Source organism: Choloepus didactylus, chromosome 2 (genome assembly GCF_015220235.1).
Source record: "Choloepus didactylus isolate mChoDid1 chromosome 2, mChoDid1.pri, whole genome shotgun sequence".
NCBI lineage: Eukaryota > Metazoa > Chordata > Mammalia > Pilosa > Megalonychidae > Choloepus > Choloepus didactylus.
In genome coordinates, this window is record NC_051308.1 from 50,715,312 (window position 1) to 50,740,804 (window position 25,493).

Consider the following 25,493-nt stretch of genomic DNA (forward strand, 5'->3'; position numbering starts at 1 on the left):
CTATTAATTTGTGAATAGAGTCTTCTGGATTTGCTATGTAGATGATCAATATAACCAATGACTAATATTAGTTTTATCCCTTCCTTTATAACCTCAAAGTCTGTATTTCTTTGCACTGACTTACTGTACTGGCTAAGATTTCCAATACAATGCTGAATAGAAGTATTCGATGTTTTATCATTAAGTAGTTTATTATCTATTTTTGATAGGTTGGCTTTCAGGTTAAAGAAGTTCCCTTCTACACCTAGTTTACTAAGAGTTTTCATTATAAATTAGTGATTTCATCAAATGCTTTTTCTGCTTCTATTGAGGATATCATATGGTTAACATGATAAATTTTATCAACAGATTCCTATGCGGCATTCTTGGGACAAACTAGCTTGTCATATTTTTTTTTCTTAAAACATTGTTGGATTTGGATTGTTAATTCTTACATTTATATTTCTAAGTTAGATTAGCATATATTTTCCTCTCTCATACTGTACTAGTCTGGTTAGTATCAAGGTTATACCATAGCCTCATGAAGTAATTTGGGGTCACATTCCTTGTACTCTCTGGAATAGGTTTGGGAGGACTGAGTTCTTTTTTCTTTGAAGGCTAGATAGCAGTTGCCCCCCAAACTAAATTATTAATGATTAATTCAAGTTTCCCATAAGTTTAAATTATATTTTTCTCAGAAAGTGTCCATTTCATCTATGATTTCAAATTTACTATCAAAAAGTTGTTAACAATTTTAGGATTTTTAAAATCTTGCTTGAAACTGTAATTAGATCCCCTTTTACATGCTTAATATTGCCTATTTGTGCTTTCTGTCTCTTTTTTTATTAGTCATTCAAGAGATCTTTCTATTTTATAAGCCTTTTGAAAGTAATGGCATTTTGGCTCTGTTTTTGATCTATCTTTATTCTTCCTTTCTCTCTACTTTCTCTGAATTTATGAGCTGGCTCTAACTTCTTGCACTGGAAGCTTATCTCATAAGTTTCCATGTTTTCCCTTTCTAACATAAGCATATCCTATATTGCTTTTTTTTAAAAATGGTTGAAAATTCTTTGACACAAATTCCATCAAGAAGTAGAGCCTACACTCGGCAGGTAAACCCATTGCCCTTCCCCCTACATGGGACATAACTCCCAGGAGTGTAAATCTCTCTGGCAACGTGGGACATGACTCCTGAGGATGAGCCTGGGCCCAGCAACATGGGATTGAGAAAATCCTCTTGACCAAAAAGGGGAAGAAAAATGAAAGCAAATAAAGTTTCACTGGCTGAGAGATTTGAAATGGATTTGAGAGGTCACTCTAGAGGGCATTCTTATGCACTACATAGATATCCTGTTTTAGTCTTTAATGTTTTGGAATAGCTAGAGGAAATAACTGAAACTGTCGAACTGCAACCCAGTAACCTTGATTCTTGAAGATGATGTATAACTATGTAGCTTACAGGGTATGAGCCTGTGACTGTGAAAACCTTGTGGCTCACACTCCCTTTATCCAATGTATGGAGAGATGAGCAGAAAAACGGGGACAAAAATTAAATGAAAAATAGGGTGGGTGGGGGGATGGAATGTTTTGGGTGTTCTTTTATACTTTTATTTTTATTCTTATCTTTTTTTGGAGCAATGAAAATGTTCGGAAATTGATTGTGGTGATGAATGCACAACTATATGATGGTACTGTGAACAACTGATTGTACATTGTGGATGACTGTATGGTATGTGAATTTATCTCAATAAATCTGAATTTTAAAAAAACTTAGTGATACAATTAAAAAAATAAAATAAAAGAAGTAGGGCCTATGTCCTCTCCCCTCGAATTAAGGAAGGCTTGTAATTGCTTGTGTTAACATAGTATGGCAGAAGTGATACCATGAGCCTTCTAAGGTTAGGTCATAAAAAGGTCATGCAGCATCTGACCACCATGTAAGAAGCCACAAAATGAGTCTATAGCTCTTGTTTTCAGTTACCTCTATGTGTTTAAAACAAAACAAAACAAAACAAAAAACTTTACTGAGATTTACTTCACATAGCATAAAATTTATCTTTTTAAAGTGTACATTTCAGGGGTATTTAGTATATTCACAGGCTTGTACAATTATTGCCCCTATCTAATTTCAGAACATTTTCATCTCCCCAAAACACTGTATCCCTTTGCAGTCACTCCCCACTCCCCCTCCCCTCAGCCACTGGCAACCATTGAATCTACTTTCTGTCTTTATGGATTTGCCTGTTCTTGACATTTCATATGAATGCAGTGATACAATATGTGGCCTTCTGTGTCTGGCTTCTTTCACTTAGCATAATGTTTTGGATGTTCATCCATGTTGCGGTATTAGTACTTCATTCCTTTATATGGCTGAATAATATTTCATAGCATGGATATAGTACATTTACTTTATCCATTAATCAGTTGATGGATGTTTAGGTGGTTCACATTTTGGCTATTAGGAATAATGCCGCTCTCTTAGTTTCCCAAGTCTACTATCACAGACTACCTGGCTTAAACAACAGTAATTTATTATCTCATAGTTCTGGAGGCTAGAAGTCTGAAACCAAGGTACCAGCAAGACCATGCTTCCTCTTAAAGGGGAGAATCCAGATATTCCACGCCTCTCTCCTGTCTTCTGGTGGGTGCCCAGCAATCAGTGGTGTTCCTTGGCTTATGGTAGCATAACTCAATCTCTGCTCCATCACATGGTTGTCTCTCTCTCTGTCTCTGTCTATACTTACTTACTGCCCAAATTTTTTCGGCTTAGGACACCAGTCATATTGGATGAGGGCCCACCTGAATCCAGTTTGGCCTTATCTTAACTAATACATGTCCAAAGATGCTATTTACAAATGAGTTCCACATTCACAGGGTCAGAGGTTAGAACCTGAACATATCTTTGTGGAAGATATAATTCAATCCATAACAGCTGCTATGAACATTAGTGTACAGGTTTTTGTGTGGACATATGTTTTCAATTCTCCTGGGTATATACCTAGGAGTGGAACTGCTGGGTAATATGGTAACTCTATGTTTAACATTATAAGGAATGGCCAAATTGTTTTTGAAAGTGGCTGCACCATTTTATAATTCTACCAGTAATTAATGAGGATTCCAATTTCTCCACGTCTTCACCAACATTTGTTACTGTCTTTTTATTTTAGTCATCCTAGTAGGTATAAAATGGTTATCTCATGGTTTTGATTTGCATTTCCCTTATGACCTTCTACATTTTTGATCTCTGAGGGTTCCCCAACTTTTCTTTGTGCTCAATAATGTTTTTAAAGGTATGTTTGCTATATTTTATCTAGCATTTCTAGATGTTTAACAGTAGAAAATCTCAGATTATTCAATTTAAAATATTGCTAGAAAAACAAACCCCTGTTTCTTTATGAGTCATTACATATATAACTGTTTGCACAGAAAAAGTATTTGATAAATGCCTTCTAATTAATTGGTGGGCATTAGTTTTTAATGATTAATTCACCCAAATCCCAATCATTCATTTATTATTTCCATAAATATTTATTAAGTATCTACCATAAATCCTATACTATTCCAGGCACTGGGGATACAGCAGTGAACAAGTCAAAGTCTCCACCCTCTTAGAGCTTATATTCTAATGGAGAAGACACATATCTCCCACCAAAAAAGTAAACGATATAAATTATAAGTGCCAATTAAGATAGGTATTATTAAATAAATAAATAAATAAGGTGATTTAATTGAGATTAAAGAAAAGAGAGGTATAGGAGAGGCTACTTAGAGTCAGTAGGGAATGTGTCATTGAGAAAGTGACAAGTGATAAGAACTGAAAGATTTGAGGAGAGAGTCATTAAAGAGCTAGTGGAGGAGAACACTGCAGGTAAAGAAAGAAACAGCCTATAATAAGTCTTGACCCAAAAACAAGCCTAGTACAATAAATAAAGAGAAAGAAAACCAAAATGACTAAAGCATAGTAGGCAACAGGGAGCAAATACAGAACGAGAAGGATGAAGGAGGCAGGGGTCAGATTACGTAGGGTGATAGGCTGAATAATGGACCCCCAAAGATGTCCATGTCCTAATTCTCAGACCTGTAAAGTTACCTTATATGCCAAAAAAGACCTTAAAGATATTTACATTAAGGATCTAGAGATGGGGATATTATCCAGGTGGGCCCAATGTATCCCAAGATACTTTAATAAAAAGTAGGCAAGACATTATCAAAAAAAAAAAAAAAGAAAATTATAAGTTTTGGAGAGGATGTGGAGAAAGAGGCACACTTATTCACTGTTGGTGGGAATGTAAAATGGTGTAACCACTCTGGAAGGCAGTGTGGCAGTTCCTCAGGAAGCTAAGCATAGAACTGCCTTATGATCCAGCAATCCCATTACTAGGTGTGATGGTTAGGTTCATGTGTCAATTTGGCCAGGTGATAGTACCCAGCTGTCCGGTCAAGCAAACACTGGCCTAACAATTGCTGTGAGGACATTTGAGGATGGTTAATAAACCAACAGGCTGGTTTATTAAATCATCAGTCAACTGACTGCAGCTGTGACTGATGATTCACCAAAGGGCGTGCCTTCCACAATGAGAGAATGCAATTGGCTGGATTTAATCCAATTAATCAGTTGAAGACTTATAAGCAAGACAGATAGACGACCTTCACTTCTTCTTCGGCTGCCCAGTGAAGCATTTCCTGAGGAGTTCGTCGAAGTTGCCGGTTCGTTTCCTGAGGAGTTCATCGGACATCTTCCTTGGAGTTGACAGTTTGTTGACTGCTCTACAGAATTTGGACTCCTGCATACCCACAGTTACGTGAGTCACTTTTACAATTTGATTGTCAGAGACACCTCTCATTGATTCTGTTTCCCTAGAGTACCCTAAGTAATACACCAGGTATATATTCAGAGGAACTGAAGGCAAGGAAATGATGGACATTTGCACGCTAATGTTTATAGCAGCATTATTTATGATTGCTAAGAGATGCAAACAGCCCAAATGTGCATCAACGGATGAGCAGATAAACATACTGTGGCACAGACATACAATGGAATAGTATGCAGCTGTAAAATATAATAAAGTCACGAAGCATATAACAACATGGATGAACCTTTAGGATGTTATGTTGAACAAAATTAGCCAGAAACATAAGGTCAAATATTGCATGGTCTCACTAACATTAACCAATATTAATGAGCAAACTTTGAGAGTTAAAGTTGAGAACAAAGGTTAGAAAGAGGTAACAGGTTGGGTATTTGATGCTGAAGGAGTACAGAAGGTTCAACAGGATTGATTGTATAGATCCAGAAATGGATATCACAATTCTGTGTGATGGTAGTGCAATACTGTAAGTACACTGAGCAAAGATGAGTGCGAGTATGATTGAAAGAGGAAGGTGAAGGACCTGTATGACACCAGAATGAAAGACAGAAGATAAAGACTGGGATTGTTTAACTTAGTGAAAACTAGAGAGGTCAATGATGGTGATTAAATGTACAAATATAAGAATGTTTTTATATGAGGGAGAAAAAAACGAATTTCAACTTTGCAAGGTGTTGAGAATGGGAGGGTATTGGGGGAAAAGTACAATCAGTGCAAATTACAGTCTATAGTTAACAGTATCATTGTAATATGCCTCCACTAACTGTAACAAAGGCAATATACCAAAGCTAAATGTCTATAAGAGGGGACTATAAGGGAGGGGTAAGAGATTCTTGATGGTGGTGTTACTGTCCGAAAATTTTAATGCATTTTATTGTATTTTTTTCTTTTATTTTTTTAACTCATCATTTTATTTTTCCTTTTTTTTTCTTTTGTCTTTTTTCTCCTCTTCCTCTTTTTTTTGCAGAAGAAATGGAAATGTCCACATATAGATAGTGGCGGTGAATGCATAACTATGTGATTATACCAGGAAGCACTGACTATTTACTTAGGATTGAATGTTTAAAAAATAAACAGGTACAAGAGCTGAAGAAAATGTGGAGAGAGGAATGTACCTAATCACTGCTGGTGGGGAAGTAGAATGATGCAGCCCATCTGGAGGTCAGCGTGGTGGTTCCACAAGAAGCTAAGTATGGGATTGCCATATGGTCCCACAACCCCATTACTGGGTATATACTCAGAATAACTGAGAGCAGGGACATGAATGGACATTTGCACACTGGTGTTTATGGCGGCAGTATACATGATTCGCAATGGATGGAGGGGCCTAAGGGTACATCAACTGATAAACAGAATTGTGAACTGTGGTGTGAACATACAGTGGAATACTGGGTGGCTGCAAGAAGAAATGAAGTTGTGAGGTACGCAACTAGGTAAATAGACCTTGAAGACAAGTTGCGTGAAATAAGCCAGAAATGAAAAGACAGACATTATAAAGCCTCAATAACATGGACTAACTATAATGGGCAAACTCTGAGAACTGAATCTGAGAGCACAGGCTATCAGGGAAAGGCTTATTGTAATGCTTCCTAGATTATAAGCTCTTACAGCAGTTGTCTCTATTCCTGAATCGTAATGGTTATTTCTAGATTCTGAAATGCTGAGCTGCTATGTATGACCTGGTCAGTCCCTGGAACTTCAGGTATCTGGGTGGTACCTGAGACTCAGAGATAGAGTTCACTTACTATGAATGTCAACATTACCCCCATAGAGTAAATGTTAAAGAAGCTGAAAAAGGGATCAGACTTCAATCAGAGGTATGAACGAAATGGTCTTGGTTAGGACTAAGGTAAATCAGACTAAAGGGCAGAGGATGATATTGAAACTGCATATTAAAACTTCAAATTCTGTGTGAGACCAAAGGTGGAGATGTTTATTTGGTGGAAAATCTTTATTTTCTGTAGCATGTTGTATAATTTAAATTGTATGGTTAGTTTATTCAAACACCATAATTACATGGAACCTTGAATAGGCAGTAAGATCAGGTTAGTGTGAAGCTCTAATACATCCCAGAGTAATTTGGGTGGAGGGTAAAGAAGTATTTGAAAAGCCCCCTTGAGGGACTGGGGAAAAAAGGTGGAAATATTAAATTTACCCACCTGGAGAATTCCTCATTTTCTCACAAACATTGGGGACAACGAATTTAGTAGGCCGAGCCCTCTATCTTGGGGCTTGCCTTTATGAAGCCTGTTACTGCAAAAGAGAGGCTAAATCTACTTATGATTGTGCCTACGAGTCACACCCAGAGAACCTCTTGGGTTGCTCAGCTGTAGCCACTCTCTCCAAGCCAACCTGGCAGGTTGACTTGCTGCCCTTCCCTCTACATGGGACATGACTCCCAAGGGTATAAATCTCACTGGCAACATGGGTCATGATTCCCGGGGATGAGTCTGGACCTGGCATTGTGGGATTGAGAAAGTCTTCTTGACTAAAAGGGGGAAGAGAAATGAAACAAAGTAAAGTTTCAGGGGCTGAGAGATTTCAAATCGGAGTCAAGAGGTCTTTCTGGAGGTTATTCTTATGCATTCATAGATATTTGTTTTTTGTTTTTAGTGTATTAGAATAGCTAGAAGGAAATACTTGCAACTGTTGAACTGCAATCAAGTAGCCTTGTTTCTTGAAGACGAGCATATAAGGATATAGCTTATATGGTGTGACCATGTGATTGTAGAAAACCTTGTTTCACACTCCCTTTATCCAGTGTATGGATGGCTGAGTAGAAATGGGGACAAAAAAGTAAATGGATAATAAGGGCGGATGGGGAGATAGGCTGCTTTGGGGTTTTTTTTACTTTTATTTTTATTCTTATTTTTATTTTTTGAAGTAAAGAAAATGTTCAAAAATTGAATGTGGTGATGAATGCACAACTATATGATGATTTTGTGAACAACTGATCGTACACTTTGTATGACTGTATGGTATGTGACTATATCTCAATAAAATTACAAGGAAAGAAAAGAGAGGAAAAAAAGTAGGCAGGAAATCAGAGTGACTAATAGGAGGAGATGGGACAACAAAAGCAGAAGTTGGAGTCATGTGGTCTGAAGATGAAGAAAGGGGCCACAAGCCAAGGAATGCAGGAAATCTCTAGAAGCTAAAAAAGCCAAGGAAACAGAGTCTCCCCTAAAGCCTCCAGAAAGAAGATTACCAGCACCTTGACTTTAGCCCAGTGAAACTGATTTCAGACTTCTAGCCTCCAGAACTGTAAAGAAAAAATTTGTGTTCTTTTTAAACCACCAAGTTTGTGGTAAATTATTTCAATGGTCACAGGAAACTAATACAGATATTGGAAGTAGAGTGCTGCTGTAAACAAAAACCTAAAAATGTCAAAGTATCTCTGGAATTAGATAACGGGTAGAAGCTGTAAGAATTTTGAGAAGCATGATAGAAAAAGCCTAGATTGCCTTGAACAGATTGTTAGTAGAAAAGGGGATGGTAACAACTCTGCTAATGAGAACTCAGAAAGAAGTGAGCGGCATGGTAGAAAAAGCCTATTTTGTCTTAGAGAATACCTAAATCATCATAAACAGAGAGTTGGTAGAAATACGGACATTAAAGGTGCTGCTTGTTCTAGAGGAAATGAGGAACACGTTATAGGAAACTGGAGGAAAGGGGATCCTGATTACCTAGTGGCAGAAAGCTTAGCTGAATTGTGTCCTACATTTAGCTGAGGAGATTTCCAAACAAAGTGTTGAAAGTGTGGCCTGGTTTCTTATTGCTTACAGTAAAATGCCAAATGTGAGAGGAAAGAGATAAATTGAAGGAAGAACTATAAAGCAATAAGGAACCAAGACTTGATGATTTGGGAAATTCTCAGTCTTCCAGATTGCAAATGATGCTAAAATTAGGAGATCCAATGTTGAGAAAACCACTCTGGAGTGAAAGCCAAGGAAGGGTGTGCTTGACAACCTTTTGCTAGTGCCTAAGAATGAATAAAAGGTCACACTGTTCATGGACACAAAGGGCTCTTTGAAGAGATTAAGCCTCTGACTTATAGATCCCTTCAGCCATCTCAGCGAGCCAAAAATAGAGACAGAATTATGTAGGAAAAACTATATGGAAGACTGAAGAAGGTATAGGTTTGTGTGACCAAGTCTTGCATTTTAGACATGTCAAGTTTATATTCTAAGACATCCCAATAGATACATCAGCTACACAGTTTGATATAAGAGTTGTTTGATACAAGTTGTCCTGATTCAAGGACAGGTCAGAGCTGGATTTATAACTGTGTGGCATTTAAAACAAAAGTAATAGATCAAATCAAACAGATGGAAAGGATGAACAGGAAAACAAAGCAAGCCCAGTACCAAACTCTGGTATATTCCAACATTTAGAGGAAACAGAAAAGGAAGAGCCAAACAGCTAAAAAGAAATTGAGTGTGATGTTAGGGATGCCATTGTACGAGAATCATTGATGCCAATTACAATTAAATTCTGAACAAAATTTGCCATGCCAAAACCACAAATGTGTGTGTGTGTGTGTGTGTGTGTGTGTGTGTGTGTGTGTGTATTCTACTTTACATAACCTTCAGCTTAAAATGCAAAAGCTTTAGCCCTGGGTATTAATTTTGAAAATATTCAAGTACCTATGGGACACCTCTAGAAACAGGACACTGTATTGAATGCTAAAGGATATACAGATAAATAGTCAGAAACTTTGCCATGAAATGGCTATAGTGTGAACAAATATTCTTTTAAAACTTTAATCCCATGCTTAAAACTATATAGAAAAATGGAAGGAAGTAGATAGATTTGGACTAATACAAAGAAACAAAGATAGCAATAAAGAATAGCAAGAAGAGCCATAATGAAAATGTGTGTTCAGGTCATAATCTATCCCTATCTATACTAATGTTTCTCCATTGTCTCTTTCTGTTCTCACTGTAGCCGTAAGAGTCCCCTCTGTAACAATTTCAGTTTCCTTCCTTCAATCTGTCTCTATTCTTGTCTTGGTTCTCTCTTCACATTTAATAAATTTTTAATCCAACTGATTGTAACAGTGTCTTTTGTTTGTCCAGTCAAATTAGTTCTCTGAAATTATTTAAAATATTTTTATTAATTCTGGTTTAATATAATAGCAGACTAAAAATGTTTATACAAATGAAGAAAACAAATGTAAAAATTTGTCCCCTTCCCTCCCCCAACTCCCAATTTCAGGTAAGAATCACCAATCAACTACAGAGTGTGAGACTCATAATCCAAAATTTGAGATTTCAGAGAACTGACTTCAATTTCCTCCTTTGTGGTGACAGAGGAAAGATACATAAATAAATTATACTTTAATAAAGGAAGCAGAGTATTTTTTAAATGAACAGTAACTTCAGGCAGCAAACTAGCAAAACACAGATAAACTAGGATGACCATGTCAATTGAGGGTGACACAAATTCACCTATGTCTATGTTCTAATAAGGATTAAACATTTTTTTTTTTTTTTACTCTAAAGAAGCTAAGGCTTTTTGGAGTTGTTGAAAACTTAGTGAAAATATGCTGACATTTCCCTGACATGCCAATCACACTCATGGATCACAAATACCGAGACAGTCCCAAACCTCCTTAAGGTGAAATATTAGGAAAGGGAGTGGTACTAGTTAGCCAGACTCAGGAGAGCCAACTTAGTTTTCAGGAGAGATGCAAGAAAACAAAAGTCCCCCAAATTTCAAAAGAGACGAGAACAGTTGTACATATACTCCCCAAATAAATCTGTGAGAATTTCTTCCCCTGATTTACCAGGTATATCTTTTCCTTTCTTCATACCATTTCACAGATTTGTGATTATTTGTAAGGAGTTGTGCGGACTCTCAAGGGTTCTCCTGATTCTTCCAAATCTATAGAATACCTGATTCCTTGCCTCCCACCTAATAACTGAATTACCTGTCCTGGGGCCACCTTGTTGAACCACCCAGTTGTCAGGTGGCTCCTTCTAAGGAAGCAAAGACAGTTGTTGGTGTCAAAGGATGTTGTGGTCTTTGGACATGCTCCCGATTTGAATTTCAACCAACTCCTCACATCTCTCTGATAGGGTACAGTAATAGAAAAGAAGTCATTGGGAGATTAGCATGCACTCAGATTCCGGATTCTGAAAGGGAACAAAAATCAAACCCTCCATTCTCTGCCTCTTCACCATGTCTGATAACCAATATGATAGAAACCAGGCTTTATCAGCCCATCAAAATAAAATCAAACTAACATCTCAATAAGCAATATGCACTTTATGGATGCTTAAGTCTATAATACAAATGACAAATATTACTTTTATTAAATGCTATGCTTTATAAGTCCAAGTCACCTGACATGTTACTAAAATTATTATACACTATGAAATGTTCATTTAGTACTCAAATATCCATACAGAACATTTACGTACCTTTTCTAATACAAATAAGTTCATGTACTCCACAGGTTCTTTCTCCACCTGTTAAAAAAGTTTTCATTAGAACATAAAGATAATCTGAGTTTGTTACAAACATAGTTTTAAATTAACTGCTAGGACTGACTTCAGAAAAAGTTCCCCAGCTGCTAGGATTGACTTCAGAAAAAGTTCCCTAATTCTTCTCTTGAAAATTAACTACATGAATAAGACAACCTATTTACAATTTTCCTAAACAACCCAGAAATTAAGATCTTACAGAGTCTTGAAATGAAGAGGTTTCATTCAAGTATGCTATTTTAAATGGTAAGCTCCTCAAGAGCAAACGCCACCATTTCCTAAGTTACCTCTTCACATCATCTAGAAGAAAACACTTCAAGGGAGGACTCACTTTTGCATTTGAGCCTTAGCATAAATAGGTAAGTTATTACTGAAGGGTCAACACTATAACAGCACTATTTGTATTTTATCACATATACTCATATTGGACAAAATGAAATGTGAGCCTTTTGCCATTCTCTAGCAATCCAGTCTTACAAATATATAATGATAAAACAAATTAAAAAAACAGATAGTATGGGTAATAAAAACTAACAAATTTAACCCAAAAGTTACTTTGATTTTTCTAATTTATAATAACAGTTAATTGAATTTAATTACTATACAAATATATATTCCCTTCCACATAATGCCACCACTTTAACATAAGCTGAATAAAATTTTATAGTGTTATATACATGCATGGCCATTTTTAAGCCAGAACTCCTGTGAATTGCTTTTAAACCTTGCATAATAAAATATCAAATATTTTAATCATTTAGATCATTATAGAAGCTTGTTATTAATACTTCATTTGTAAGAAACAGAAATCACTTATACCATAACATGAAAAATAAAACAGATATCCACTAGGAAAATAGGTCATCTTGGAATAAAGCTAAAAAACTAGAAAACTGTATTTCTATTGCTAAAGTAGGTTAAAAGTACATTCTAACTTGTTTGTAACAAATGCCACTGCTTTTTTATTATCAACAACATAGCTCAACATCCATTATCAGGAAGACAAACAAGAAGAAACAGCTAATTTAAAGCTATGTTTATAAATGGATTATTATTCAGCATAATCCCAATGTAAAATACAGTGAAACCTTATTAACTGGAATATTACTAGCGAGCAACCACTGATCACCTGCAGGAGGACAATTAAGTATACTTACATGCTCCACATTTTTTAAACTGAGTAGACAGTAGCCAAATAATTGTAATGAGGATATTTACCAAATTATAAGAAGAAAAAATTTCCAAGACACTTAGAAGAATTCATGTAATAACAATAACATCACTACAATATATACTGAAGCCACCACTGATGTTTTCATAAGCTACTCAGAAATATTTTTTATACAGTCATTAAGACATGTTCTCTATAAAGGAGCACTTGTAATTTAATTTGAGTTATGGACTTAATTCATATAACAAGACCGCACTTTTTAAAGCCTGTGATTAAAACTACATTCATCCCTGTGCTGGTTTGAATGTATTATGTCCCCCAAAGCGCCATTAACTTTGATGTAATCTTGTGTGGGCAGACATATCAGTGCTGATTAGATTGTAATTCTTTGAGTGTTTCCATGGAGATGTGCCCCACTCAACTCTGACTGGATAATTTCCATGGAGGTGTTACCCCACCCATTCAGGGTGGGTCTAAATTAAATCACTGGAGCCATATAAATGAGCTGACAAACAGAAGGAACTCAGTGCAGCTGAGAGTGACATTTTGAAGAAGAGCTATAGCCAAGAGGGACACTTTGAAGAATGCACAGAAGATGAGAGATTAGCTGCAGATGACAGACAGTTTGAAGACTGCTGTTGAAAGCAGACTTTTGCCCCGGAGAAGCTAAGAGAGGACAAACGCCCCAAGAGCAATTAAGAGTGTCATTTTTGGGAAGCTGAAGCCTAGAGAGGAACATCCTGGGAGAAAGCCATTTTAAAACCAGAACTTGGAGCAGACGCCAGCCACATGCCTTCCCAGCTAACAGAGGTTTTTTGGATGCCATTGACCATCTTCCAGTGGAGGTACCCAATTGTTGATGTGTTACCCTGGACACTTTATGGCCTTAAGACTGTAACTATGTAACCAAACAAACACCCTTTTATAAAAGCCAATCTTTCTGGTGTTTTGAATTCTGGCAGCATTAGCAAACTAGAACAGATTTTGGTACTGGAAGTAGGGTGCTGGTGCTGCTGAATTTGCAAATACCAAATATGGTGGAATGGCTTTTTAAATGGATAAGGGGAAGGTTCTAGAAGAACTGTGAGGAGCTTGATAGAAAAGGCCTAACTGCTTTGAAGAGACTGTTTGTGGAAATATGGACTCTAAAGATACTTCTGATGAGGCCTTGAACAGAAATGATGAATGTGTTGTTGCAAACTGGAAGAAAGGCGATCCTTGTTTTAAAGTGGCAGAGAATTTGGCAATATTGAGTCCTGGTGTCAGATGGAAGGAAAAATTTGAAAGTGACAACCTGGAATACTTAGCTGAGGAGATCTCCAGACTATGTATGCAGGATGTACCCTGGCTTCTCCTTGCAGCTTATGGTAAGATGTAAGCAGAGAGAGATAAAATTAGAACTGAACTCTTGGGTTCAAAGAAACCAGAAACTGATGGTTTGGAAAATTCCAGGCTTTCAGGGGGTGGAACCACAGAAGTTACAGCCCCACATGAAGATTTAACCAAACATCGAACCTGACCGCCATTTCAGTACAAGCCAAGATTGGAAATGGAGTTATTCAGAAAGGATATGTGGAAAGTCCTATTGCCTGATGGCTCTGAACCCTGTGTGCTTCATGTGAAGCCAACAGAATTTCTGCGAGATCTTTATAGACGGAGCCACTGCCAGTCTGGACTGGAGGAGATAGACAAGGAACAAATTGAAGGAAAAATTTCTTCAAAGATGGAGCCATGGAGGTTGAGGTCTGGACTCAAGAGGTCTCAGGCTGGGAGAGTAGAGTGGCCCACAGGCATAGAAAGGGTGAGTTTGTCCCGGAGGTCAAGGAGAGCTTGGCTGCCACCTCACTGTTCTGAAGGGGTTGAGCATGTGCCCTGGAGATGGAAGAGAATCCGGGTGCTGCCCCGATGTTTGAAGAGGGTGGGGCCGAGAAGGTGGTCTCCCCAATATGTGGATATGTTGGTGCACTCACCCACAGTGTTTGGAGAGGAAAGGGCTGCCACAAAGGCCCTTAGGAAGGGTTAGACTCCTGCTCTCTCAAGCCCCAAGGATGCAACATTGTTCTGTAAATGACTGTCAGACTTTGAAATCTAACAGAGTTAGTCCTGCAGGTTTTAGGAACTGTTTTGGTCCTGTGAACCCTGCTTTCCTTTCAGTTTCTCCTTATGGGAATGGGAATGTTTATCCTATGAATGTCCCTCCTTTGTATATTGGAAGCATATAACTTGTTCTAAGTCCACAGATCCAAAGCTAAAGGAAAAGTATGCCTTAGGACTGACCATGCCTATATTTGATTTTGATGGGATCTTGTACTTAACTATTGTTACTGAAATGATTTAAGTTTTTGTGATATTGTGATGGGATGAATGTATTTTGTATATGGAAAGACCATGTCACTTTGGGGTCCAGGGGGTGGAATGTGCTGGTTTGAATGTATTATGTCCCCCAACATGCCATTATCTTTGATGTAATCTTGTGTGGGCAGACATATCAGTGCTGATTAGATTGTAATTCTTTGAGTGTTTCCATGAAGATGCGCCCCACCCAACTCTGATTGGATAATTTCCATGGAGGTGTTACCCCACCCATTCAGAGTGGGTCTAAATTAAATCAGTGGAACCATATAAATGAGCTGACAAACAGAAGGAACTCAGTGCAGCTGAGAGTGACATTCTGAAGAGGAGCTACAGCCAAGAGGGACACTTTGAAGAATGCACAGAAGATGAGAGAATAGCTGCAGATGAGAGACAGTTTGAAGACTGCCGTTGAAAGTAGACTTTTGCTTCGGAGAAGCTAAGAGAGGACAAACGCCCCAGGAGCAAATAAGAGTGACCTTTTTGAAGAGCTGAAGCCTAGAGAGGAACATCCTGGAAGAAAGCCATTTTGAAACCAGAACTGGGAGCAGATGCCGGCCATGTGTCTTCCCAGCAAACAGAGGTTTTCCAGTTGCCATTGGCCATCTTCCAGTGAAGGTACCAGATTGTTGATGTGTTACCTTGGACACTTTATGGCCTTAAGACTGTAACTGTGTAACCAAATAAACCCCCTTTTATAAAAGTGAATCCATTTCTGGTGTTTTGCATTCCGGCAGCATTAGCAAATTAGAACAATCCCCATATTTGATATAAATTGGTTAAATTTTATTATATACATCTGATCTTAAAGACAGCTACATAGTTTTTACCCGGCTCAACAGCAACATCAAAAACTATATTATCTGTAAAACTTTTCTCAAAACAGCAGAATGATACTAAAAGCTAACTCCTACTTTTAAAAGGTTTCAATTTATCTATGTCAAATCAAAGAAACTCATAAATTAAAATGCTAAATAAAATAAGTACTGTATTTTAAAGTGAGAGTCAATTGATGACTGCCAGATTTCCCAAAATACTCTCAAAAACCACACAACTAGAAAAAGCAAGTAAGATTGTGCTCTACTATTCTTGGTACTTGTTTCTGAAATCCTAAACAAATAAGATTCCACTGATATATATATATATGGAACTCAAGGCAGTCACTATTATTAACGAAATAGAAAGAATATTAAGGATAAATAAATGCCAGGCATTAAATTAAAATTCAGAAAAAAATCATTTTAAATGTCTAAAAGAAGCAACACAAAAAGTTAAATAAATTTTATTACACTATCAGATACTGAAATTCAATATTTCTTTTGTCCCCAGTCCTTCCTAAGATCAGGAATAGTGTAAGAAAAATATTCATTATATATGCTAAATGTGTATGTTTGAGAGTGTGGTAAGGGACTGTCCTAATACAGCCTGCCACCTTTCCCTAGACACACAAATACATCTGTGCTCAGGACCAAGTGTGACAGCCTGGCAGGATAAAATACAATCCCCTAGTACATGAGGGGACTCCCAGGACATTCCTTCCCCTATTTCCCAAGCACATGAAAATATTCACTGAAGCCTGATTCTGGTGGGCTTCTTTTATGACATCTAGTTCACACTCCAGTGGTTTATCTGTCCCTGGAGTGGAGAGAACTTAGGGAACCCGGCTCCTCCTCTACAGCACACGCACACAAGAGAGGGGCTGCATGTAGAACATCTCCCTGCATTGGCCATGGTCTGAGGTATACTAGTGAAGCTGATTTTGCTTTCTCTTCTCTATGTGAGCAAAATACCTTTCTATCAATGCCTGCGTGAGTCATGCTTTTGCTGGTAATCCCAAGCCCTGTATTGAAGTGGGGTGGCATCTAGGTATCTCTTCTTCTGACTGACAGAGTCAAAAGGCTTCAAGGCTTTTTCAATCAGAGATAGGGTAAACTTTGTACAAATGCTATGCCTTGTTTTACCTCTAAAAGTAAATATAAAAGGTTCCATGAAAAATTTCAAATTTGTAAGCAAAAAGCAAGTCATGGCAGACAGATCTTAATTCAGACATGGTAGTAATCCAAAAAGTGGTTTACTGATTTTAAAAATATACTGCACAAGGAATGATTACTTAGAGAAATCATTTGGTTGATCCCCCTATAAAGTAATGAGTTTTCCATTAAAATCAGTAACCACCCCAAAAATGAACTCTTGTATAATACAGCTTTTCACACATCAAATTTACTTCAAAAGACATAACAGTAATGGAGATCTGGAGACCATATTAGGATAAGCAGAGACTGGAATCAGAAATAAAGTTTTCTAGCCCATCTTTTATAGAAAAGCAAACTGAGACACTGAAAGGTTAAGTAATGTTGACCAGGGTCATTAGTTAACTGTCACAGAAAAAATTAGAACACTACATTTAATATGGTAAGAACGTCAAGATAGATTTGTATTCACTTTTATGAAAAAGATAAAAATTATTAAATTGTTTTCAATCCTTTAGGATAATTTAAATAAAAGTGGATTTCTCTAAAAACTACACTTGGAGATAATACTAACATTGCTCTTGAAATAATCACCTCAGCAATGTGGAAATGAGAAATAGAAAATGACAATCTTAGTCAAAGTTACCATCTTTTCCCTCAGGCAAACCCATGTAAGTGTGTAATATAAACTGGTAGAATCCTCCACAATTGGCATAAGTCTGGGGGGGAAGTGGTAATAGAACAGTCTGCTGTGAATTTGTGCATGTGTGTTTGTGTATGAATATCTGTGAGTACCAAGGAAGTGGAAATTTAAAGGGAGGAAGAAGGGAGAATACATTAGAAAGAATGTACTTTGCCACGGGTCCACAAAAGGAGAATTTGTAGTGATGCTGTGTTCCTATTAGAACAAGCCCAGGTATACATATATGGGATTGAATGCAAAGATTTACTTCCTTTAAAATGGCTCTAATATTCCTATTTTAAACTAACTTTATTTTCTACCATATTTATTTTGACTGCTGGTCTAAATCACCAAAATGTATGGGCTCTATTAATTTCTTAAGCATTCCCTCATCTAAAGATCCTCCTCCCAAAGACATCAACATAGAATCACAGCCTTTAAATTAATTCCTAGCTTACACTGATAAACTGTTACAGCTCAAGACGCCAACAGTGTACATAATAAGCATGAAACTTTAAATATTTTCAATTAATGCTGCCAACTCTCCCCCAATTTAAACCATTTAGACCATAGTCACTAACTTCTCTTGACACCTTTTACTCTTGTCTCCTTTTTGCCTTGCCTCTAATTAAGTCATTTAAGGAATGAGATGCAATTTGGCCCCTAACTGAAAATCACAATATTGTGGAAAGATCATGATCTCTGAATTAAGCCAGACTTCAATTCTAAAGCCAGCATCGCCTTATACTGTCTTTGTAAACCTTATGCTTGTTAATCTTCACAGTAAGAAAAAATCACTAAATTCATTTGTAAAATAGTAATAATAACAATAACATTTATACTACAGGGTAGAAAATAGATTTCATTCTGTATATGAATTCTGGTGGAATCGTAGAAGCAGCTGAAATGGGGATAGAGGGTGGTGTTGAGAAGAATTCTGAAATCAAATCCACAACGAGTTGGAGAGCTTCCTTAAGAGAACAGAGGTATGCTACTATCAAGAGAGGGGGAACTGATGTTGAGGTAGGCACAAGGAGCCGGGTCTTGGGTCGAGATCCAGAAGGCCCCGGCCGTGTGCACGGTGAACAGAGCTGCGCCCGTGGGGGCTGCACTCTGCTCCCACCTCAGCCCACCGCAGCCACCCTTCTGGCCCAATGTCCTGGTAGATGAATTTCAGAAGGCAATAAAGAGGCACAGAACTTAGCTGTGCTGAATGAAGATTCCAGGATAACTGGTCTTTTGGGTGATTGACTCCCAGGATCATGACCAGGTGTCGAAAGGCGAGATCCTCAGGACCTGGTTGGCGCTGAGTTTTTTCACTGTGTTAGCAAGTCTGAAGATAACCAGCTTGTTGCTGGAGCAGATTTGTGATACCAAGAAAAATACCCTCATCTCTGTGGATTTAAAGTTGGGAGAGGCACTGTGGGAAGAGACAGGCTAAAGGACACCTAACTGGTTATTAGGAAACGGTGACCATGGCAAGCATTTTGCTTAGTGCTCCATCACTGATGTCTGGCATGCTGATGACCAATGAAAGACTACTGTATGAAAGTGCCACTTTTCTTGGTGTTGCTTATTGCACATGTAAATACCCTATCTGTAGTCTGAAACCCTTCATAAAAAAGGATGATGTCCAAGAAATTTGATCAATCTTGTAACCATACATATGTAGTTCATCTTGAGGGGTGAGGCACTCTGTTTTGGGGCCTTGCTTGCTCCTTTAAAAGGCTTTTCATGGCCTAGGCAGTGAACCCTACCTATTAACAGCCCAACCCACACCTCCAAACCTAGAGAGAAGGTGCAAATGTTGAGCGTCCAGGTCAGACCTGATAGTTTCCTAGAGATGGCAATATAAATCAGAAAATATAAATTTCCTGATCAATAAAGTCAGGAAGGGGGATATGCATTAGAAGTAAAAATTTAGGAAGTGACCCTCCTACCTTTAGCCAATGTTTCCCATAGGAAAAGGGAAATTTAATGAATTTATTGGCGTGGGGGAGCTTGGTGTATGGCACTGTTCCTTGACCATCCAGGTCTGCATATTTTGCTACATAGGGAATCTGTAATCCTAAAGAATTTAGGATTTAACGAAATTACTGAATCAGATTTCTTTTTACTTTCTGGTGTATTAGAGTGGCCAGAGGGATATACCTGAAATTTCTGAATTGTAATCCAGCTGCCTTGATCTCTGATAACAACTGTATAACTATGTAACCTTTATTTTGTGATTGTAAAAATCTTGTGACTCAGCATGATGAGCCCAAGTCAGCAGTTCCGAAAACCCTAAAGAATACCTGGATCCCTATCTGAGACTATAAAAGTTTCACTAAGTTTATTCTTCAGGAACTTAAATCCTCCAGAGAGCTCCTATGCCAGCTAAGTACAAAACCCAGAGGCCACAGCCTCTTCAAGAACTTCAAACAGTTGTGTCCCCTCTTCCCCTAATGTCGACACTCCTTTTCAACATGAAGTTATGGTGGTCACTTCCTGAAGATCAGGAAAGTGATTAAACTGGAGGGGTAGCAACAGACAAGATGGAATTTAACAAAGGATTATGAATATTGAATCTATATAATTTTCCTAGATGCTAGGGTATTTGAATAGCTAGAAGGAAAGAAATGAAATGGTGGAACTGTAACTCATAGCATTCTTTGAAATTTGCTATATAGCTGCTTGTTAAATTGTAATTTGAAAGTTATCAAATTTTTGTCTATATGTTACACTTAACAAGGAAATTACCGAAACTGGTACTGTAACACATAACATTCTTGGAAATTTGCTCCTTAACTACTTGTTAAATTGCACTTGGAAAGGTATCACTTCTATGTAAATATGTTAAATTCCACAATAATAAAAAAAAAATCCCGTGTGACTGATCCTCATTTGTACCACTTTATCTTGTTTTCAACTTATAATCAATTAATGTTTATTAATGAAAGGCTTTGAGTCAGTCCAGAACTACTCACCCTAATTGCAAAGAAAGCTGGATCTAACCAAAAAAAAAAAAAAGAGAGAGAAGGGGAAGTGCTACCATACATTTGCTATCCACAACTGAAATAATGGATATATTAGCCTGGTAAGCACCAAAAACATGTTAAATCCTTCTGATCTCCTCACAAGTAGAATAAAAAATTCAAAGAAAACTTAGAACCTATGCCCTGGAAACAGAAAAGATCCCAATATAATGTTTTCTTCTCTTTTACAGCACCAGTTATCATTTAATTTCAAACACTCTCCTCTATAAATATTCCAAAATAAACATTAATCTCCTTATACTTATTAACTTGTGCTCTTTTTAGAATTTTTCTTAAAAAGATTAACAAAAAAGATACAAAAAAAAAATTTTTTTAATGAAAAAATCTTCAGGCCTTCAATCCTGAGTGTTAACCTCTCAAACTGGCATTCTTTTACCTTATGTTGATGCTATGCAATAACTGCAGAGTTAAAATAGTCTGAATAAGTCACATCCTCTCTACATTTATTTTTACAAACTCATTTTATCTATAATATTCTTATCTAGCAGCAGCCTAAACTTTTGAGATATATGCTCACCACCACTCCAGCATCACACAGAATAACCAACTACATCTACATCTCTTTTCTCTTATAATCTGCAAAGCACACTAAACAGTAATTCCTTTGCTCCATAAGTTCCTATGCATTTCTTCAATTTTTTTTTCTAAAAGGTGCAGTTTTTTATTTTATAAAATTAAATTTACAGTTCACAAATGCAATCCACTTTCCCAACTTTTGAGCCACTTTTTTTTTTGACTATTCAAAGCTCCTTCTAAAAAATGGTCACTCAGGGTTCCAATATGTTAGGTTTCAATTAAGATTTTATTACATATACATACATATATGAATAAAATCATTTTACTCAAAAGCTTGAAATGTTTAATTTACAATAGTTCTTTCAATCTTACATTATCCCTACATAGACATTTTCACTTTAGGTATTGACTATCTATTTGGGGAAAAGAATGAAGTCAATTAAAGGAAAATTGAATCCACAAAAAAGCAATTTACTTCAGTACTACATATATACTATATATAAACATTATAAGCTTTTCAAAGAAAGTGATAATGCAAACTACATATTACTCACAAATTATATAAATAAGCCAATACATAGTTGTTTCTCTTTCCATATGGCATATGCTGTTGCATTCCACTACCTTAGAACAATGAAAAACGAAATGCTTCTTAATATAACTATTCCTTGAGTGTTCCCCACTTGCTTCTACTTCCATTTACTGAGTTAGAAAAGGAACCTGGAATAAACTGTAAATTACTCAAAAGTACTTGCAGAGGTGTCTGAACAAAGCTACCTAAATACAAACATGTTTTAAATCTGTAATATATTCTCTATAAAACATTAGAAATTTTATTCCTGCCATAAAGTCAAAGTATCCTTTCAAGAATATCAGTAACTAAAAGGAACTATAATTCCTCTAAAAGTATGCTGTTCAAAAAATTGCCTCACTCAGCCAGATTGTGGAGAGGTGTGGCTTTCTAATTATTTTATCCCCTATGTACATAGTAATGATATTTAACAATAACAGGGAAAGCAGGAAATGGGTGTGATGTTCTCCCTCAAGACTAATAATCTCACATGTTTCTACTGGGTTTTGTAATTCAATATTTCAAACAGTTTTTGAAAGTAAAAATTCTGTCTCAGAAGACCGGGGGCCAAAAAAAACTTTAAAGAGCATCACAGAATTGTAATGATGATTCAAAAAATATAATATATATGGAAGTGTGTGGTAAACTGTAACGATACTATGAATAAAAATTGCATGTAAACATATACAGAGTCTCTCTAGTTCAACCTTCTTTTACAATTTTAAAAATGCTGCCCAGAGACATTAAATAAAGTTAATATACAAAATAAACAATAGGGCTGAATATCTTTACTTCAGCAAAACATTCTGCAAAGAGTTTTCTGATATTCTTATGGAAAATGGGGATTGTATGAAGGAAGGGCTTGGGTCATATCATTAAGGACCAGCTTTATCCTGAGATTTATACTTTAGAAAAATAACTAGTAATAGTTTGGAAAATGGATTGGAAGAAATGCAAGAGTGGAGTTAACAAGACTAGTTAGAAAACTATTGCAAGTCTCTTAATGAGGGACAAGGGTATAAAGTAAAGCTGTAAAAATCATTAGTTCAGGATGTAGATTTGGCAAGATTTGGCAATCAATAGGATGTAGGGGGTGAAGTAAAAAAAAATGGTTGATTTCCAGGATTTTAGCTTGGGACATATGGTAAGTTGAAAATGCCACTCAGACAAGTGAATCTGCAGAGCGGGAGAGTATGCAGAGTGGATTTGGTGGCTGCAGATGACAACTTTAGGATTTCAAACGTCCCAAGTTACTATCTTGGGTTGCTGTGAGACATCCAAGTGCAGACACCTAGATAGTGCTTAGAAATATAAATCAGGAAAATTCTATGTTAGAGATATGCATCTGGGCACTGGGGTACTGGTGGTTACTGAAGCAGTGGATGCAGTTTATGAAGTTGAATGTACAGAAGTCCATTTTAACAATTTAAGAAACACGTGTTAAGTACCTATACTGTAATCAGGCGCCGTACAAAATCTAAAAGGTACAAAACTGAATAAGACATTATCCTCTAACATATCTATAGCAAGAATTCATGATCTGCGGAGACCTATATTTGTAAACAAGTGATTACAAAACTGATGTGTGCAATCACAGAGTATGTATAGAGTAAAGAATGGGAATAGAGCTGAGAATAGAAGCCCAAAGAACAGAAAGTCAGGTAGATGAAGAGAACATGAGATGTACATAATGAAAAGAGGAGAAAACTTCAAAAAATAGCAAGTAGCCAGAGTTAATAGGCTGGATAACAATTACATCTTGATAAGCTAGACTAGCTACACTAGAACAATAATTCCCAACCTGTAAATTGGATCACCTCCTTCACCTCTGACTGGAATTATGTTAGATCAGTTTGATACCATGATCATCTTATACTTGAGGAACATATGACTTGTGGAAATGAATGAGGAGTCCAGCTGAAAGAGACTCGGTGGTTTGGGTTTATTACAACCTCATCCTGAGTCAACATGAAACTCCAAAAAGGCTATTCTAATATAAGGCCACCTTAATAACATTATGCATAAGTCAAGTTTTACTATTTGCCATTCAAAATTACATCTGGAATGATGTGCCCACTACTAAATTCCAAATTTTAAAACATACAACTACAGATGATCCAAAGGAAGGAACTGGATGTTTTGTCTAGACAGAACACTAAAGAGTTGTTTTCAAATGGTTTGGGCTGTTACGTACACAGAGAACAGGCAGAACTAAGACGTGTAGATAAACAGAAGTAACGTTCAACTTCTTTTCCGCATTATACTTTTTACTACTAACCTGACTTTTAACCTCTAGTAAAAAGTGTAGTGAGGAAAAAACGTTGACAGTACAGCTCTGGACAACAGGAAAATCCAAGATTATAGATATAGATTTTATTCTTAGGGCTCCTCATCATCTTAGCTATAGTAGATGTTTGAAGCTGTCTGAAATGTGCCTTGCCTATAATGGGTACTCAGCCAAATAAGCAAAATGTAAACACACAAATATAGCAATTTTGGAGTCAAACAAAAAGCAGACCCTTAAGTTGTATGCTACCAGTGACTGGTCACCTAGATTTTGAAAAACTTTACTTAGAAGGAAACACATAAAAATTAGATGAATAATGATATAACTATAGGTACCTTGCACATCTGTTCAGATGAATATACACACATGCACACACAGGGAAATTAAATGAAATGCTTTCATTGAGTTTATCTAAGAGAGTGAGATAGGGGCTAGAAGATACTGTCGTCTTTCACATAGTCTCCTAGAGGTGATACTAATTTTCACAATATCCTCCTTAAAAACAAGCAAAATATAAACACTTCATTCCAGTTACGTGTATTTGGAACAAGAGAAAATCCATTTTGGTGCCAACTACCTTATCTAGGAATTTAAAAAATCTTTATTAAGCTACTTTTAGAAAATATGAGTATTCTTGGCAATATAACAAGTAATAGACTAATATATTCAGCATTCGGAGAGTGTGCGTTTGTTTTAAAGAGAGATCTATTTACTTCTCTATCACAGAGAAAAACAGTTTTAAGTTGGGGGGTAAGAAACCACTTGAGGGGGATAATAGCCCCAATTTCCTGGTCCCCTGCAACAGCAAGCAGAAGGGGAATGGACGGTGAGTGCAGCCCAGTCTCGGCCTTGGGGTAGGAACCTGGAAAGGTTAGGAGTGGTACAGCAAAACTAGACTCAGTTTGGTAGGAAAGCGGGTATTGCCGGAAGGTGGTCTGCCAGGGCGGGGGCAATGAAAGGCGGTGCCCGCGGCCCCTCGCCTCCACCGGCCCGGTCGGCGGGCTCTGCAGGGCCGCGGGAGAAGGCGGCGGCCCCAGCGCTGTACCTGCCCGCCTGACTGACGGCTGCTCCCCGCGCCCAGCCGCCGGCGAAGGCCGACGGAAGCCGCGGGCCGGGGACAACCAGCGAGCGCGAGCCCTGAGTCCTCGGGACGCCGCTCCGCCCACCCGCCTCCCGGGACGCGCTCGGAAGCCCTGCGCCTCAGAAGTCGGCTTCCCGCCCTCAAGAGACTGCCCCATCCACGCCACAGCCTCCCGGCGCCTCCCAGACACCCCCTCGCTGGGCGTTCACCCCTCCTCGCTAACCGCGGTCGGCCTCCGCTTACCTTCAATCGCCATGATGTGCTCGCCATGGACCGCACCAAGTGGATGGCGGGGGCGGCGGGCGGAGGACGAGCCGAGTCCGCTGGCGAGAGGGGCGGGCCCGGCCTCGGAATCGCGGGGCTGTGCGGCCGGGCGGGGAGCCGCGGGCAGAGCGGGGCGGGGCCGGGGAGGGGCCTCTAGTCCCCCGAACGCGTGCCGCCGAAGAAATGGAACCTTCCCGGGGCCGCCGCTGCCGCCGCCGGCACGTGATGC

At 37.8% G+C, this 25,493-nt stretch overlaps 1 protein-coding gene across 3 annotated transcripts in view; it reads right to left on the reverse strand.

The window, feature by feature from the left end:
- The window catches only part of SYT14 (synaptotagmin 14), a 294,941-nt gene extending 269,650 nt beyond the window's left edge, over nt 1-25,291 (reverse strand). For 2 of the 3 annotated variants that reach the window (XM_037824625.1, XM_037824609.1), the window contains exons 1-2: nt 25,244-25,291; nt 11,273-11,320 (exon numbers count right to left, since the gene is read on the reverse strand). In XM_037824625.1, the coding sequence (XP_037680553.1) occupies nt 11,273-11,320; nt 25,244-25,256 (61 nt within the window). In that variant the 5' untranslated portion in view covers nt 25,257-25,291. Of the gene's footprint in view, nt 1-11,272; nt 11,321-25,243 lie in introns of those variants that run through there. The other variant, XM_037824629.1, reaches the window with a different exon arrangement.
- Between the last annotated feature and the right edge of the window lie 202 nt (nt 25,292-25,493).